This window comes from Cygnus olor, chromosome 2 (assembly GCF_009769625.2).
Source record: "Cygnus olor isolate bCygOlo1 chromosome 2, bCygOlo1.pri.v2, whole genome shotgun sequence".
Taxonomy (NCBI): Eukaryota; Metazoa; Chordata; class Aves; order Anseriformes; family Anatidae; genus Cygnus; species Cygnus olor.
The window spans coordinates 122,096,933-122,115,724 of NC_049170.1; the positions used below are offsets into that span (position 1 = coordinate 122,096,933).

An 18,792-nucleotide genomic window follows, 5' to 3' on the forward strand; every position below is an offset into this window, starting at 1 on the left:
TGGAAAGAAAAGACCATGCTTGCTTGTGGCTTCTTGCTTAACGCTGTAGGTGCTGATTTAAAATTAGCAGTGCCCCATGTTAGGAGGAGCGCTCGCAGTCCAGCTGGCGCTGTGAATGCAGAAGTCGCTTGCCGCCGGTGTGTGTGTTGTAACAGCCAGGCCGGGTGGGTTTGCATCATCCTCCTCCTATATGATGCCGTTGTGGTTCTCGTATCAAAGCCCCTGTGAACTTGAATGACGTAGGATATTGTTTCCAAATGTGTGGCACAGGCTGAACTCTAGCTGGTCATTCCCGCATCAGCTGCTTGACAGCAGCGAGCTGCCAAATATTCTAAGGCTGTTGTGCCCTCAGTTGCCTCTGTAAAAGCCTGTTCTTTGCCAAAGTACATGATGTGTTAGGGAAATAAAACGCAATCTGGTTTCTACTTGAAGATTGTGTGGGAAACTTAGATTTGATGGATTTCTTGCCCCCAAAATGTTGTTGAATAACATTTCTGTTGTTTAGGTGACTCCACATATGCAAAAACTGATTTCTGAGGAAAGGCATGTGAGGTTTTCCTTCCACCTCCCCCTCCTTGTTGGTTTAACAGGACGTATTAACTGCCTTAAATTTGCCAGTGTAGATATCTGCAGGGATGTGTTTTCTGCAAAGAGCTAATTAGCTGGATTTTACTAAGCCATATCTGAAATTAAACTTTTCAGAAATACTTACGTTGTATTTGCTGACTCTTGTCACTGAAGGCAGAAGAATATTCCTGAACCATGTGAGTTCATTCTTTTCACCTTCACAAGTCCATTCTCCCTTTCCCAGGGCAGGGGGGGAGCAAGATTCCTGCCATCCTTTGATCTGATACAAGCTATATGGACTTGATTTTTAACACAGCTGTACTTTCTGAAGTGTGTTATGGCATTAAAAGAAAAAAGCATTATAGGGAAGCATTATAGATAGATATGAAGTGTCTTTTAGGCACTCAGATAACCACGTTTCTTTGGAAGTTACAATTAAAAATCTTATTGTAATCAGTTTACAGATCTGTTTTTTCTTTTTGGCTAATCTATATGCAGGACAAATGTACTGCGCATGAAGAGTTGTCTGTGATAGAATGAGAACTAAGCATTAAAAAAGCAGGAGACTAGGCATGCTTCCTATACGTATGGTATGGCACCTGCTTAACTGTCCTGGCATCAGAAGTGCTGCTTGCTCCATAGGTAGCTGACCTGAAAGGTAGAAATCTCCTCAGTTGTCTTCTATAGCTGTCATTTCTTGGCATATTTTTTTATGAATTTACCAGGATATTTCTTGTGTTTCATGGAGTTGTTGGTGAATGCTTTCCTCCAACGTAAAATATGTCTCTGGTTGTTGTCATTTGTGCCATCTACTCCTATGTGGCAAATTCTTAAATTACTACTCCTAGCAGCTGGTAGGAGCTTCGTGGTATTGAAAAGCAGTTTAAATATGCACTGTTTAAATGCAGATTTAGTAGCCTAATGTTTAATCCTACATTTTTGAGGCTCCAGTCTCAAAATGACCTTTGGCTTCGGTTTTTAGCTTGAGAGGTCTCTTTAGCCTAATTCTTCAAAGCAGCGTGGTATTTGCAGTGTATATTGTATTGTGTGGATGCATAATTCCATTATATAAGAAACTGTTTTGTTTGTGTCTATCAAGTACTTATAGTTTTGTCTGAGATATCAACTGATAGCTGTATGTGTCATATACACGTATATGTCAGCTGCGTATGACACATCTCACTTGGAAGAAGAGCTTTGAGCAGTCAGTATTAGCAGCCTTTACACATTCTGTTTTTTTTTGGTTTACTTGCTGTATAGCTATCAAGAAATGGTGTTAAATGTCTTGTGTAGAAGGACATAGAGGGACCTGCCGATTTACAAATAGCTCTTCTGAGCAGAAGAATGTGCAGATGGCATAGCAGAGGGCAGGCACGTCTGTATGCTGCCCTTGCTGCTTCCTGTTCTTGAGGGCCGGGACCTGCTGCTTTCTGCTTTGGGAACAAGGCTAATGAAGTTCAGGTTTGAGTGTCTGCAGCACTACATCAGGTTATGCTTATGCAGCAGCCAGTTTTGTTTCACTCATAAAAGTGGGGAGCTGCCCAAGGCTGCTGAACTCTGAAATACGAAGTCGAGCAATGGTTAACTACGACTTAAATGGGAGGTCTGGCTGTTTAGGACTGGAATGTTGCGGACTAGAGTAAACTTAAGCTTTGTCTGTTGAGACAACAGGGTTGTTAAGCAATCGACTGTCCTGGTGGTTGGGATCATACCATTGCTTTGAACAGAAGTAGGTTGTCTAGGCAGCATTAAGGAAATATATTCATTGACTCTGAGTTCAGTCTGCTTGGTACAAACTTTCATGTTCAGGAACCGAAAAGCTATAGAATTTTATAGCAAAGTCTGTGAGTTTGGTTAAGATAAAGTTTAGAAAAAAATCACCATCTCTTCATACACTCAGATTTATTCAGCAATCTACCCGTTTAAGGATTCAGATAGTCATTGTTTCATGAATGTCTGTTGGTTGCATATGGGATAGTAGAGGAGATGATGTATAAGTATGTATTTTTAAGCTGTAAAATCAAAAAAAAAAAAAAAAGAAAAAAAACCAACCACCAACTTTAGGCTTGAATATATCATGGTCAGTCATTGTCCAGTCTTGATGTTAGTATGCTTGCTTTCATGGGGAAGTGAACGATACTGCTTAGTGAATGTCTTAGCTAGAATTACTCTTTGATGAAGGACCTACCCTTGTTTCTTTGTCTGTGCCTTTTTTTTAATAGAAAAAAGCAGAACACTAACAACAACTAAAAAACGACCTTGATCAAACTGAAGGATTTAAGCAGAGAAATTACATTGCTTGTAGTGAAAGAAGCTAAGAAAAGGTTGCAATTTTTTGTAATGCTGTGACTCTCGTGAATTGCTTAATTATCAGGAAGACTTCTGTCCTATTAACATAGAAGGTTGCGGGTCACAAGGAAATTTCAAGTACTGACTTTTTGGTTAAAAAAAGTTGGTTAATTTGTTTTGATCAGACTGTAGCTGCTATTGTCTTTCATTCTTAAACATGTGCTATTAATCGTATATCACATCAGGGGTGAGACTTTTTTTGTTTGGGGAAGTAGCATAAGGTTGGTGAGAGCACAGTTGACTGTAAATGACCGCGGTCATAGATTTAAGGCCAAACTTAAATCTGAAGAAATACTACCACAACTTGGAGACAACTTCTCAAATGCTTTCTCATGCCATGTTTCAAACCTTATAGCTTTAGCATTAACAGAACAACCATGAAATCAATTGGCACTTTAGATAAAAATGCAGAGCTAAAATCATAAATAGTGGCAAATGGCATTTTCACTCTTAATTTAGTTGATAGATCTGTTGTTTGCGTGCAAAACGTGCCATAAACGTAGAGGTTGCTTATCTTTTTAAAGGCCATGTGCTCAGGAAACCAGACGTGTGCACATCTCCTTCCATGCAAGTGATGGGTCCGAGTCCAGATCTGCAGACTGGGACGGAGCCAGCTGGGCAGAATGGAGGTGTTTGCTTGAGCCAAACCCTTACGCTATTTCAGTTTGGGTTTGTGGGTACAGGAGCAGGTCCTAACTACTGGTTGCCAATGTTGGCTGTTGGTGGTTGACCAGCACCTGAGTTTTATCAGAAGCTTGTCAGCTGATTTATGTAACAAAATCAGTGAAAATTCTTGCTGTCCGTAATTCTGTGGGTGTGAGTAGGCAAGCTGATGGGGGAGATCGTCAGCTTGGCTCAAGTTTGATATCGCCCAGGGTAGCTGTGCACTGTGCTGTTTAGCCTTTCCCAGCAAAGCGACTGCTCCGTTAGAGGCCCTCTGTACACGATGGTGTTCAGCTTTGCCAGCTCCTGACTGCAGTATGCAGCATCAGAAGTCTTTCGGTGATCTTAAATCACTGGAGGGATCTTCACCATGACCAAACAGCTTGCTCTGGAGCAGTCAAATGCTGCAAGCTTGTTTCAGTGAAGGAGGCTCCTTGCTTTGTTGGAGCTTTCTTATGCTGTGTTTTAGTAAACTGATTGAGGTGGGAAGCAGTACAGATGGCTTTTGCTTAATAAAGACAATGAAATCAAAAGAAATAGATATTAAGAGACATGAAGGTGGCTTGTAGGAATTTACCCTCAAGTGATTTAGAAATATAAGTGTTAATATCCCAGCTGAGCACTAAAGAGATTTAAGAGTGTGGTTTTAAAGGTGACATTCAAATGCTATTTTAAGAGGAGTGATAAATGCTTGTGCTTTTCCTCTCGCCCTCTGCCTCATGCTGTAGAAGGTCCTCTTGACAATGGCTACCAGAAGTGTAATAAATGTGCTGATATTTTCTCCCTAAAACTTGTTTGGGGCAAATTGCCTCCGGTAAAAACAGTCTGGCCTGGCATTTTGCATCCAAGTGACTGAAAGCATCCCTCCTCTGCAACAAAATGTAAGATGCGAAAGTACAAATTTTTTAAATCTTGTTTTGTGTGGTCACTGTTTGAGGGCAGGTCGGTATCTGCAAGTACAGTTGATACTAAGTAATGACGATGCAAAAATAGTTGTTTTTGTTTGGTATGTGGATGGGTTTCCTTGACCACAGCATTTAAAATTCTTGTCTTAAGAAGGAAAGGTAGTGTTAGAATAGCTTTCGTTGTATGAAGACAAAGTCAGTTGAGTTGTGGGGAAAGGGGGAGGTATTTCAGAACATGCTAGGCTTCCCTGTGAAAAAGCTAGACTCAAACTTCTCTGAAGCTATTCTGTTAACATGCATTACATAATTTCCCACCCCCCAAGTGCAAGTGCATACGTTGTTGGGTGACTATTTTATTATTTAAATTCTTTTGCCGTTGCTAATTCTCCTTAGTGACTCGTACAGAACGTAATTTTCAAGAGAACAAAACTTTAGTGTGGTCTTCTGAATTACTGTAGTTACGGTTAGTAGCATGATTGCTTGAAGATGAATAATGAACTCCAGTGACAGTGTTCCCCGTAATCATCATGAGGGAAATTGTGGTGGGGATTCCGAAATCTGTCACATATAAAATGAAGCTTTTGAAATTAATTTTCTTACACAAATCCGGTATATAGTTTTGCTTAAATGGGAAGATGTCATGTTGTCTTTCAGTTTGCAATTTCGTTTAATTAAGATAAATTCTGTGTTTAAGAAAATAAATATATTTCTTTCCCTAAATGTTGAGTTAGGTCTTGAGTTTGGTACGTTTTAGAGGGTCACCTCTGTGCGTGTTTGAAAAATCTGTTGTCTGTATAACTAACTTTAGTCTGTCGCAGGACTTGGTGCTTCTGCTTGCTCATCTGATTACGCAGCTCAAGGGAATAAGGTTAAGGACATGCTGTTGGTAACTAGAGCGTTTTCAGGGCTTTAGTTCGGCAGATGGGCTGCTTGGCTATATTCATACATCTGCCTACCTGCTGTGGCAGCTGCTGCTGCTGCATGTTGTGTTCTTTTGTTCTATTCCACCCAAGAAAGGAACACTAGGAAGTGTAGTGAATGGATTAATTTAAGGTTAAGGGTAGTGTTTTGCTTGCTTCCTAACTCTCTATCGTAATAAAGCTTCTGATAAAGCTAACGCAACCTTCTTAAAGTGAAATGCATTTTTAAGATGTGCTTCGGGGGCTGAAACTAGCTGTCGTTGTCTAAAAAAGAGTTAACTGTGTTTTGTTTATATTGCCCGATGTTATTTATTTCAACATTTTCCTTTCTTTCTCTCCCTTCCCCCGCTTCCTCTAGGAGCAGTAACCAGACTTTGCCTGACACTGCGTGGTCCAAAAGAATTAAGGAAATATGGAATGACATGAAGGAGATTAGTTGAGGATTAAAGGCTTTGAGGACAAAACACCTCACTGAGGTGAAGCACAGACTAGCTTTCTAGTTGTAGCTCTGAGGAGCTGTGTGCTGAAAAAAGATGGCAGATCCAGGAATGATGAGTCTGTTTGGAGAAGATGGGAATATTTTCAGCGAAGGGCTGGAAGGTCTTGGAGAATGTGGATATCCTGAAAACCCGGTGAATCCTATGGGGCAGCAAATGCCCATGGATCAAGGATTTCCCTCTTTACAGTCATCTCTTCATCACCCCCCCGCAAATCAAAATCAAGCAAAGTTGACCCATTTTGATCACTATAATCAATACGAACAGCAGAAAATGCACCTGATGGATCAGCCGAACAGGATGATAAGCAATGCCCCTGGGAACGGTATAGCGTCTCCTCATTCGCAGTATCACAACCCTCCGGTTCCTCAGGTTCCTCACGGCAGTGGTGCCGGTGGTCAGATGGGAGTCTATCCTAGCATGCAGAACGAAAGACACGGGCAACCCTTCGTAGACAGCGGCTCCATGTGGGGGCCGCGGGCGGTTCAAGTGCCAGACCAGATCAGAGCACCCTACCAGCAGCAACAGCAGCCGCAGCCGCAACCGACGCAGCCGCCGCAGGCACCCTCTGGACCCCCTGGGCAGGGCCACCCTCAGCACATGCAGCAGATGGGAAACTACATGGCTCGCGGCGATTTTTCAATGCAGCAGCACGGTCAGCCGCAACAGCAAAGGATGAACCAGTTTTCTCAAGGCCAAGAAGGCCTCAATCAGGGAAACCCCTTCATTGCCACCTCAGGACCTGGCCACTTGTCTCATGTGCCCCAGCAGAATCCCAGTATGGCACCTTCTTTGCGACACTCAGTCCAGCAATTTCACCACCATCCCCCCACTGCTCTCCATGGAGAATCAGTAGCCCACAGTCCCAGATTCTCCCCTAATCCTCCCCAGCAGGGTGCTGTTCGGCCGCAAACACTTAATTTTAGTTCTCGGAGCCAGACGGTACCCTCACCTACTATAAACAACTCAGGGCAGTATTCTCGATATCCTTACAGTAACCTTAATCAGGGATTAGTTAATAATACAGGGATGAATCAGAATTTAGGCCTTACAAATAACACTCCAATGAATCAGTCTGTACCAAGATACCCAAATGCTGTAGGATTTCCATCAAACAGTGGTCAAGGACTAATGCACCAGCAACCCATCCACCCTAGTGGCTCACTTAACCAAATGAACACGCAAACTATGCACCCTTCACAGCCTCAGGGAACTTATGCCTCTCCACCTCCCATGTCACCTATGAAAGCAATGAGTAATCCAGCAGGTACACCTCCTCCGCAGGTCAGACCCGGTAGCGCTGGAATACCAATGGAAGTTGGCAGTTATCCAAATATACCCCATCCTCAGCCGTCACACCAGCCCCCTGGTGCCATGGGAATTGGACAAAGGAATATGGGCCCCCGCAACATGCAACAGAATCGGCCGTTTCTGGGTATGTCTTCAACACCACGGGAGATGGGTGGGCACATGAGACCAAACGGTTGTCCAGGTGTTGGCCTTGCAGATCCACAAGCAATACAAGAGCGACTAATATCTGGCCAGCAGCTTCCTAGTCAACAGCAGTCTTTTCAACAGCAAATGCCAACCTGTCCTCCCATGCAGCCTCATCCAGGGATACATCATCAGTCTTCACCACCACCACATCCTCATCATCAGCCTTGGGCACAGCTTCACCAGTCACCACAAAACACACCGCAAAAAGTGCCTGTCCTTCAGGTAAGCTGCTTCCGATGAGTAAAACATGAAATGCATTTGCAATAATTTCAGTATACACAAGGTCTGTGTTTTCAAAATAGTTGCTCTTGCTTGACCTCCCTGTTTTTTTACTGGTTACGTGGCTTTCTTGGTACACGGAAGCTAAAAGGTAAAATGAGGTTCAGATAGCTTGCTAATGTTCTTACAGAGATTATTAAAGGATAACATTGTGGATAGACCGAAATATGATACGGCACCAGGGCAAACTGAATACCTGTTTTCTTTTTCCCTTGTTGGTTCCTTTGAGGGGAAAATGGAAAGCATGTGTGAGAACTGTAATTTAAACTAGCATCTTGTATTTGCAACCTGCAAAAAGAAGTGTGTATTGTAATGGGTTTGTCTTAGCGAAACTGAGGATTTTCTTTAAACGCCAAACGAATGCGTTGTTTTCGTTTTGTTAAGTTAAAGCTGAAATTTTCATATGTGAAAAAATGTCCAGGATGAACTTGTTTCAGCACTAAGTAATGCAGTTGGGAAGCGATGGGGCACCGGTTTATGCAACAGAAGACAGCAGATGTGAATCATAGTCTAAAATCAAATCTTCTGAGGCTTAAATGAAATCTCAAGTAAGATAGAAGTTTTATTTTACCGAGTCTCTGATCTGCTGGATTGCGATGAAAATATATTGCTTCCATGTTGTTTTTCAATTAAAAGCTAGAAACGTTAAAACATCTTGATCCCTCTGTAGCTTAGCAGGTTTTGGCTACGTGTTAGGAAGTTAAGCCTGAGCTGAAAAGGTGCCTTTTGGGATCTTCGGGTTTGCCACCGCTTGCCTCTGGCTCTGTCAGTCAATCATTCAAGAGGTTTTGGTACTGAACGAATAGGTGGCCAAGATATCAGAGGTTTAATTATTTTTAAAGCCCCGCGGTAATTAATGCCAAGTAGCTCTGCCCATAAATGTTTGGAGACAATTGTTGGAATGCAGTCCTAATGATACGACGCTACAATAAGCCCAATAAATCATAAAAACAGCTGTCCTAGCCAGCGTCCCAGGACTGCGTGGAAGGCAGCTGCTCGGCAGTCCCCTCCGCTGCTGCCTGCCGGCTGCTTCTGTTAGCTGCTCCGCACAGCATGAGGCGGCTCTGGGAATCAGATGTATGTGCTGCGGGGAGGCAGCTGACAAGGAGTGGTGGATGTAGCAGCTCAGCAGCTGGGAGAGGCTTCCACATTCTCCAAGGGGGGAGCACTGGGTGTATGCCGTAGGGTGATGAAGCCCTGGAAGGGAGATCAGGGCTAAGCCGGGGTGAGGGGAAGGCCGGACTCTTCATGGGAGGGAAGAGGAAGCTCTGCCCTTGAAAGGGTGTCTTCACGACCGTCTTTCTCTCCCTTGCTCCCCCACTTAAAATGGGGGGGAAATTTTATTTGCATGGTGGCCATTCGTCCCCCCACCTCCACGCTCACGCTTTGGGGAATGTAAATTGCTGTTCTCGCGTGGACGTAGGGTTGTGTGGTCCTGGCTGAGAGGGTGGCTCCTGGCAGTCCCTCTTGTGTTATCAATTGCGTGGCTAAGCAGGACATAAAAGGAGAGAACTTAAGACTTTATGAAAAAAAAAAACCATACAAACAAAAAAACCTGAGAGAATAAGCAGAAACTTTGAAAAGGGGAAATGACGGCATGGAAAAACCTGTACAGAAAGATTGTGGATCAGAAAGAGGTACAAGATTGGAGACATTGTTTTTTACCCTGAAGATGAGAGCTGACATGTCTATCACAAAAAAAAATAGAAATCTAGACATGGTAAAATAAGACTTATAAAGCTGTAAGGAGCAAAACCCAGTGCTGCTGATACCTTTCACAACTAGCAATGGTGAGGATGTAGGAAGGGGAGACTTGAGGTTGACTGTGACAAAGGCTGAGCTCTAAAGCTGTGGTCTTCTGCAGCGGAGTTAATTCCGTGTTTTCATCTGATCATCCAGTAAACTTCTTTTTCGCAGCAACAGATGGTTTGGGAGGAGAGCATCTCCTTGTAGAATAGAGGGGCTTTTTAAACGTTCTTGGGTTCGTTTCCCTTTAACCGAAAAGGTAAAATGCAGGCAGCTCAGCTCTTAAACAAGCAGTGCAGCCAATTACAAAGTTTTGAACAGCACATGAATAACTTGAACAAAGGTAAGTGCTGAAACTAAATAATTAGAGGAAAACCACATGATAACTCAAGCTATTTGATTAAAATCAGTAATTCAAACAGATGTAGCTAGCCAAGTAAGTTCTCTGTTAGCCTACTTCGGTTAAGTTTTTATTTGGTAAAAGTTATTGCTAACATACCTTCCCATTAAGTAATTAGTTTGAGACCTGACTGTAGTAATGAAACACTTGACAGGCACTCATTTCCCCCTGGAAAACTGTTTGGATCAAATAGAAATTGTTCGAGTCAATGAAAACTCAGCTCCTCCTCACCCCCTGGGGAAAAATGCAGATGTGTGAAAACCCTGCTCTCAAGCTTGAATGCAGAATTTGCAGCTATCCTGCCTCTGTCGTGGTTTTGCCTTCATGTCAGTTGGCAGAAGACTGTTCACTGAGCAACAGTTATTTAAATGGCTGGTTTGTTTTTATTAGTATAAAATGAATCAACAAATGAATGTCGTTGGTGAAATGAAAATCACTATGTACTTTTAAATCAACAGAAGCCATCTTAGTAATTATTTTTCAGTGATTTGAAGCTAGCCTTATCATGGGAAGGCTGTAATACTTGTGGTTAACCAAATTACTGTTTTGTTTTTAGATATGTTGGAAGGAAAGTGAAATTCTTTTGCTTTTAACTCGAAAGAAATTGCTGTGTCGATTCTAGAGTTCTTTACTTTTTGCGTACAAAACTGCTCATGATTTTGGCTGGGAGGTACAGCTGGTGATTGACAGTTCATCTGGGCTGGATTAACAGATGAAAGCTAGATATGGTTATGAAAAGTAGGACCTTGTTAGCAGCGACTTGCTGACGTTGGTTGAATTTTACAGGTATTATACACACCAGCATAGCATTGGGATGTGCAGTTGGTGTGTTTGATTTTCAAGCCCTGTTTTGAAAACGTTGCTCGGTAAAGGCTTTCGGAAGAGTTCAGTGGCCGTGGGGAGACAGGTTCTGCAGTGGCAGGATGGTTGGCCAAGGTACAAAGCAGAGGGTGGGAGCAGCTTGTTTGTTTTCACAGCGGAGGAGGCATCTGTGTTGGGCTTGTGAGCTTGTGCTCTCCAAAATATTCATAAATGTTGTAGAAAAGAGTGGAAAGTCAGATGACAAAGTCCACTGTTGTCAACGTAGTCAAATAAAGCTGAGTGCCAAGTGCAGAACTGAGGAAGAGCCTACAGTAGTGAAGCTAAATGGCTAGAAATGCAATAGGAACGTCAGCCGTTTGGCTGTAAGCTGTATAAATCAAGGCATGGTGTCTGGGCAATGGAATGGTAAACAAAAATCTCTGCTTAGAAGTGGGATCTTGGTGTTGGATGGCTATCTGAAACGCGCTATGACAGTCACAGGAATAAAACAGTAGGGATTGCTGTGGAAGTAGTAGAGAGCAAAGCAAAGATTGCTCTCATGTTGGTACCTATATGCACGGTATGCCTATGTGGCAAGTGCTGTGCAGTTCTTGGTCCCTTCCTCACACCTCAGAAAGTACGATAGCACCTGAAAAAAAGGATGGAGAGGAATGGTTAAGGGGAGAAGAGAAGACACAGTGAAAGCCTGTAAAATTGTGAGTGGTATGGGTGCATGGAAATGGTGAATATGAAACAAATGTTGTTTGTCTCCTGGTTTTGTCTCCCAGATAGTTTTAGGGCATTTGGCAAATTGTCAGGTGGTGAGTGCAGAACACCGCATTAAGATGCTGATCTCTGAGATGTACAGAAAAATGCATCAGTGTTGGATAAACACGAAGGCACCACATTTGGCTCATCAGATCTGCGCCATAAATAACAAGTGGCTGAGAGTTCGTTATTAGGATGCATCTACTGTGTACATGTTTACTTCTCATACTCTTCCCCAGGCTTTATCAGAGGTGGGATATCAGGTTAGATAGGTCTTTGGGGGTCTGATGCCATGCGGTTTCTATTACATTTTGATAGTAATTGAGTGTAAGAGTTTTCTCTGCCAAGAATAGACTATCCTGGGTGTGTTGTTCTACAGAACTTTCTATTTACAGTAGCTGCTGGCTCCTGTGTGGGCTGGAGTTTCGAGTCCTGTTCATTAACCATGTTCCACAAACATGAAGCGATGTACATTATTTGTAGTCAAATATGGGAACACTTAAATGACAAATGGTTATGGTTAATGGCCTCCATGCTAGATTAAATGGTAGAACTCTACAGCAGCTCTGGCAGTGCTGAAAAATACTGGGTTGAGGTGCCCGACCTCTTTTGGAGGAGGTCTTTGTTTTGTGCTAGCAGTTCACTACCAGATTTTTTTCTTCTGTCTTGTTTACCTGTGGGCATGTGACTTTGCTTTGCGTGGTAAGTCTTGGCTCTCTTTGGCATGAATGCACTCTTTTGAAATTTCCTGCCTTTCATTGTAGGGGAAGAGGCAGGGAAAGTCCAGCTGAGTCACCAGCAGAGTCATCCCTGTGACAGGACCTTTCTGCATTTAAAACTTCATGTTGCTGCCTCAGCGTAATTTATAGTCAGATACACCACAATGGAGAGGGGTGTTAATACAAACTGTTTTCAGCTGGGGTGTTTCAAAGTGAATTCTAACCCAGCAGAGAGTCCATGTTAAGTTGGTATTGCTGGCATGTTCAAATCAAGTTGACTTTCTCCTGGGTACTTAAATATTTTTAGTGCTTGGGAATAGTTGGAAGAGGCAGCCTCCACATCTCCTTCCTGTCTTTACATAACCAATTACCTTTCAGTGTGTGTACTGGAATTTTATTTAGTAAGAAATGTTATAATTTCAAATGGTTAGGATTTTTCCTATAAATGAATATTCGTAAGCAACAACCCACTGTTCCAGAAAACATGTGACTCAGCTGTTGAGTATTTAGATTTTTGACCATTTTTCTGTAAATAAGTAGAACAACTCCAAAAAAATTTACAATTTCTAAACGCCGTTGGATACTTCTTTGTTTTGATTCAGAGGCTCTTTCACGTTACTGCAAGCTGGTCTCTTGGGGTACTGCATGTGCTGCATGTTCAGCAAAGTCGCATGGCTGCCCTGGAAATTCTAGTTTTGTTTTTCAAGTGTTTGTAGACCAGCAAACTAATGTGTGTTGGCAAGATTGGTGAGGGTGCTAGACTACACGGAACAAATAAAGCACTAATATTCAACCTTGGTTACGATTGTATGTTATTTATATGTAGAGAAATATGCATACATATATGTATGGTCATATGAGCATGCAAACTATTAAATGCACATACACATGTAAAAATATAAGTAAAAAACCTAGGCCAAGTCAGAAGTTGTGACAAATGATGAATGAAAAGCTGAGAAGAAAGTCTGTAGGTTTTATCCTAAAGTAAAGGCTGGTAATCACACAGTTTTCTTAAGTTTACAAGCTTCTGCTTTATTTTGTTAAGGTTCTGAAGAACAGTGTTTGCAAAACAACTTAAATTTCCCAAATAAAAGAAAAACAGACCTTTAAAGCTGCTTTTGGTAAAAGTTTTGGAGTTATTTCACGTGTATGAAGTATAATATACTCTGTTATGCTGATGAACCTGGTTCTGCTGTGAGCTAGTAGTTCATATCCAGGTCTCTCCAAGGATATAGTAACTGATATCAAATACTTTTGTCAAGACTCAAAAATTCATGTTATGAAACTCCTTATATACATTCCAGTCTAATAATTGATATTAAGAGATCTAAAGCCTTATTTCCTCCTCAGCTTTGAGAAGGCTGTATGTACTTTCGTAAATAAGGGGTAGAGTGATTCTGGAGTGAGTAGGCCTTTGGGCCAAAGATTTGTAGTTTTGAAGTAGTTTTACTCTGGTCTTTTTTAAGTATTAAGGAGGTACAAGCAATTTCAAGAATAGCTCTTCCCTCAGGTGCCGTGATTTGACTGCAATGAAAATAATTCGTGTCATTAAATTATCTGCTCTGGAGTTTTGGGTAAAGTCAGTTTGCAGCATTAGCATAAAAATACAAGTCTGCATCAGCATACCAATTTTGGAGGCTTAAGAGTTACCAGACTTGTTCTTCAACATGACTATGTGGAAAGTTTCTATGATGTGTCGGTGGCCTGAATGTATTTTCTTGAAATCATTTGAATTATCTGAGGAATCACCTAAGTAGAAATATTTTTAACTTACTCTGCAGTTCAGTACTTCAGTATAGTGTCTTGATCTGCTGGTGGGATTTGGCAATCATCTTATTTTTCCATGACTGAACACATTCTCATGTTTTGTATTTATTTGAACAAATTTAAATCTTGTTTTGGAGAAGCTTTTTTCATGACTGAAAGCTGATGCTGATATTGCAAACCCTGATGTCTGTATCAGCCTACATAACTTCAAGGCTGGAAAATTGGAGCAAATGAAAGGAGAAACACTGGATTTGCTTTTTTTTCTTTCTCCTCCTCTCCCTTTAATTATAGTGACAGCCTTAGTAAGGAACAGGTTGCAATTGAATTATAAATTCCTGTCTTTTATTATGGATCTTCCTCCTGGTCTTCCATCCTATTCTTGCATGTGGAATTTGAGGCATCCATTGGTTTTAAACTTATCAGTCCTTGCTTGTATTGTGAATGTGGGTGTTACAAACTTGTGTAAGCGTCCTCCTCTTTCTTTGCTCTGAGGACAGTAAACGTACCAGCTTCCACTCTGATGGAGCACCATGGCTTTGAGGTTTGCTTTTTAACTTTTTCTGCAGAGGCTGCTTCCTCCTTCAGCTCGGTGGGGCCAGTGCTTTGGACTTCTGAATGTTCAAAACTGAGTTATAGTGAAAGAACTGATAATTTAGGCAGCTAGGAAGCTAATGTACTGGATTGGTATTTTTAAGAAAAGGATCGTCTTACCTGAACACTCTATCAGAATTACACCAAATGCGATGTATTTGTACCTTCTATTCCATTCCTTTTCTATTCCTTCTATTTCATTCCTCCCTGCTCTTTGAGAGATTTCCTTTCTGGATATCTGTTCTTTTAATAGTATGGGTATATATTTTACAGGTGCTAGTGGATTTGGGGAACAAATTGTTGGGTTTTTCTTTAGAGATGTCATCTATAAATATTTAGTACCTTTTTTTTTTTTTTTTTTATCACCAGTTCTAAAGTTGAGTAGCTCAGGAGAGAGGGAAACACCCTTTCTTCCCCCCCCCCCCCCCCCCAAGTGATTAAAGTATCTCTCTGTGCAAGTCTTTCTTCTGACTAATTCTCAGGCTCGCGGGGAGGGGTTGAAGGACGGCGAGGCCGATTCTCAGGAGCAGAGTAGGAAACGTGGGCAGGAAGCAGCCCTCGGGGAGGGGGGAGCGAAACGCAGCTGACCTGATGGAGCAGCGCCGAGGAGGAGGAACGGAGAGGAAATGGCCAACAGCCAGGGTTAAAAAGGGGATAGAGAAGTTCAGGGAGTCTCTGCCGTGCTAGCTGCTCGAGTGACCTGCCTCCCGAGCCCTAGCGAGCGGTAGCCATTTGGCCCGCTGGTGCCCCTTAGTGCCCTGCACACTGCTCCAGCTGCACCTCCTTGCCAGTGCGAGCAGCTTGGAAACTGGAAACTGGAGCCTTCAGCCTGCAACCTGAGGCGTGTGGGGGCTGGAGAAGGAGAACTGGAGAGTGGCCGGGCTGTACCAGTGCTAGACCAGGTGCTATCTTCTGCACCACCGCTCTTTTCCAGCAGCTGAAGCTTTATGACTCTCAAAATGCCTAGTCAGTGCTGGGGAAAAAAATAAAATCCATGCAAATTAAGCTAGATGAAGTCTGGGATGCAGTATATTAACCCTTCCCTCGCACACACAATTGTTGGGTGAACCCTTGTGCTGTTAAGGATGCTTCTCTGGCCAGTTTGCTTCTGTCTAGGTCACGTCCCGGCATCTGTTCATGGTGTGACCTCAGGATCACCCAGGTGGTGGTGCGCGAAAGGGAATGCTTGGTGGGGAAGATGGGTATGGCCTCCTCCTCTGAGGATCAGAGGTCCTATAATACCCTTACATGAGCTCAAGATTCTGTAGAACTTGCCCTCAGTTACCAGCCCTGGAGTCCTCCCTCAAGTTTTGACAACTTAAAACCTCCATTAGAAGCCAAAGTTTCGTCCTGTTTTATTGAATTAGAGAGACAATCAAATTCCAACTTCTCCCTTTTTTTTTTTTTTTAACTCTCAGCTTTTGTTCCCTTTTTTCACGCAAATGTAAGTGATTTAATTTCAGAGGTGTTTTCCTTTTTTCCTTTTTTTTTTTTACTTTAGAACAGAAGGGCTTATTTCCTCTTCCAGTTGAGATATTCGCATCTGTTTTGTTACTGAAGACACAAAAGAACATCATCTTTCCAGCAAAGAGAGCTTGGAACAATTTTGTTAGATGTGCGTTGCGTGTGTTGAAAATGAGGGACAATGCCTCTAATATCCATGAATTATTTTTTCTTGAGCATGAATATATTGCTTTTTTTTTTTTTTGCCCTTCAACATAAAGAATTATTTAACAGTAATAAAACTTAGAGGTAAAACTTGCATTAATTTTCAAGTCTTTTTTATGAAGATACGGAACTGATAGACAGGATGGCTTAGTGTCTGAGCATGGGATTGATTTATAAATCGTTGAATCAGCACTCTTTGTGCATTTTTTTAAAAACTCCTGATTCAGATTCTTGCTCAGACATCCAGTACTTGAAACCATGTAATCTCCCCGCTTTTCTTGTAGTTCCTTCCAGTATTGCTCTTGCTTGAGTGCAGCTCAAGAGGACAGGGCCAGCCAGCCAGCGTAACAGCTCGGAGCAGGGAATCCCACTCCCCACTGCTTGGACTGTTGTTTGTTCTCAGAGCTGACTCTCTCACTAACCTGGCAGAAATGATAGCCAGAAGAAAAAAATATTAAGAGTAAGTAAAAAAAAAAAATATATATATATATATATACACACATACACATAATTTTCAATTCACTAACCTAGCAGAATAGCCTGTGGAAGAAATATGCTGGGGAGGAATGAGATTTTCACCTTTAAGAAGCGGTTGGAAGCAAACTCGTGCAACAAAACGTCAGTGCCTCTTGTGCAGGAATCCAGCAATTGTAGAGGTTAACCTATGAGCAGAGAAGATAAACAAGATGTGGAGGACAATGGGAAGCAAGTGGATCTCTCTGAGCTTCCACTGCTGGGAGGAATTGTTGTTCTTTTGCTTCTGTTCCTCCATCACCTGTGCATCCCTGAATCAGTACCAAGGGTCTGTTTCCTCTGCTTCCTAGGCTTTGTTATATTTAATTTTTGTTAGCCAAGCTTAGGGAGACAGTAGCTCTTGGCTTATTCTGAACAAGCATACAATTTAAGAACTTCTGGGAGTGGGTTCGCTTTGTATGGGTTGCCATTGTAGAAAGGAAACATTGAGACCTCTTAACTTCTGGAGTGTGGCAAGTTTCTGTGGAATGCTGTGAACCTTTTCATTTCGAAAAACTGCGAGTGTTTCGGTATACAACACAAAATCTATCTTTGCTGTATTGTTTCAGGGAACACGCCAAAGTGTTTCAGGGAAAACCAAGCACTGAATTAAATTTTATCTTTCACTTTTTTTCTATTTTGTTAAATATCAATTCTTGTTGTTTTCATCAGAGAAGAAATTTTCATATATAATACAAGAGTTTCCGAAAGGAATGTATGCCTTTTAAGGGCATAAAAAATAAAATAAAATAAAAAATAAAGACCTTTTATTGTAAAATGGACTGAATAATTTAATCAGTTGTATCAGTTGAATTAGAAAAGCATTAGTCGATTTCAATCGTTCTTAAATAGTTTTATGTCTTATATAACTCACATAACCAAAAGAACATAATGACCGTAGTAATTAAGAAGTTAATGGTTCTGTAGATTTTGAATTTAGTGTTCTTGTAAGAAGAAAGAGAGAGCAAACTTGCAACAAGCTTCATAACTAACTTTTTAAAATCTAGGTGTCAATATGAACTTTGATTTTTCCACTCTCCTTTTACGTCTCTCTCGCTCTCCAGATGGCCCTCCATCCACTTGCATTCTGGTACTTCCTATCTTTTTTGGCCCTGCAAGACTCTGATAACTGTGATAACGCCGTAATTTTCCTTACATGTGAGCACCAAATGATATGAAGTGCTTTATTTTATTTTTGGAATAAATCTTTCTGTACCAGCCAATTGTTGCTAAATATAGTGAGAGGCTTATAACATACAGTGCATGTTTGAATTTAAAGCAACACTTGCTGTAAAAAGGTGACCTCTCCATTTACATATGCAACCATACATGAAGCACAGCAGTCATTGAAACTATGCGAAGACTTTGGGCTTTATAGTTGTTATTTATATCTCAGTTTATCAGTGGAGTATTGTAAACGTTCATAGGGACAAGGATTGTCACTTGTGGAAATACGAATAAATGCCTATAATATTGGAAGACTACTTAGTTCTTGAGTCTTTCTCTCTGCTACCTCCCTTGGAATATTTCAAGAAAACTTATTGGAAAACAGATAATTCTGTAACTAAGGCATTGTACAGGGATTTGGGGAATTTTTGCTATTTGACACAGTTTGCTTGTTAACCGTTTGTTTCATGGTTGTATTGCTAATATTCCTGTGCACGTTAATGTTCCTGTGTGTTTGTAAGGTGCTCTGTAGCAGTGCTAAGGGGCTGCAGGGCAGTTCCTGAAGTTCCCTGCTGTAATATCCAGCGCCACGCAGATCAAGAACTTCTCTATGTCGCGTAACACAGAAATGCTTCGCTTGCCTGCACTTTGTCAGCGGTATGCATCTGGATAGGATAATGGAGGAGGAGGCGCGCAGTAGCAGCCACAAACTGTCACAACAGCCACAAACTGCAGACTAAAGCTCAGCTTACCATTAGCTATTTCTGCTGCTAGTTCATGCTGCTGAATGGCAAAGGTTGCGTAGTTGGGAGCGGGGGTGTAATCAATATGTGGCTGCGGCAGCTTACGGAGAGTAACCCTACTGGGCTCGATCCTAAAAGCAGGGGTCTCTGCTCCTAGCTGCGCCTCACTTCTGGTGGTGGTGAGGGGCAGGCTGTAATGGGTCGCTTTAGACACAACTCTAGTTATAATATA

General features: G+C 41.8%; 1 protein-coding gene across 4 annotated transcripts in view; it reads left to right on the top strand.

Moving 5' to 3' along the window:
* The window catches only part of CHD7 (chromodomain helicase DNA binding protein 7), a 128,295-nt gene that overhangs the window by 34,656 nt on the left and 74,847 nt on the right, over positions 1-18,792 (top strand). For all 4 annotated transcript variants that reach the window (XM_040545706.1, XM_040545708.1, XM_040545710.1 and 1 more), the window contains one exon: positions 5,763-7,620. In XM_040545706.1, the coding sequence (XP_040401640.1) occupies positions 5,938-7,620 (1,683 nt within the window). In that variant the 5' untranslated portion in view covers positions 5,763-5,937. The remainder of the gene's footprint in view (positions 1-5,762; positions 7,621-18,792) is intronic.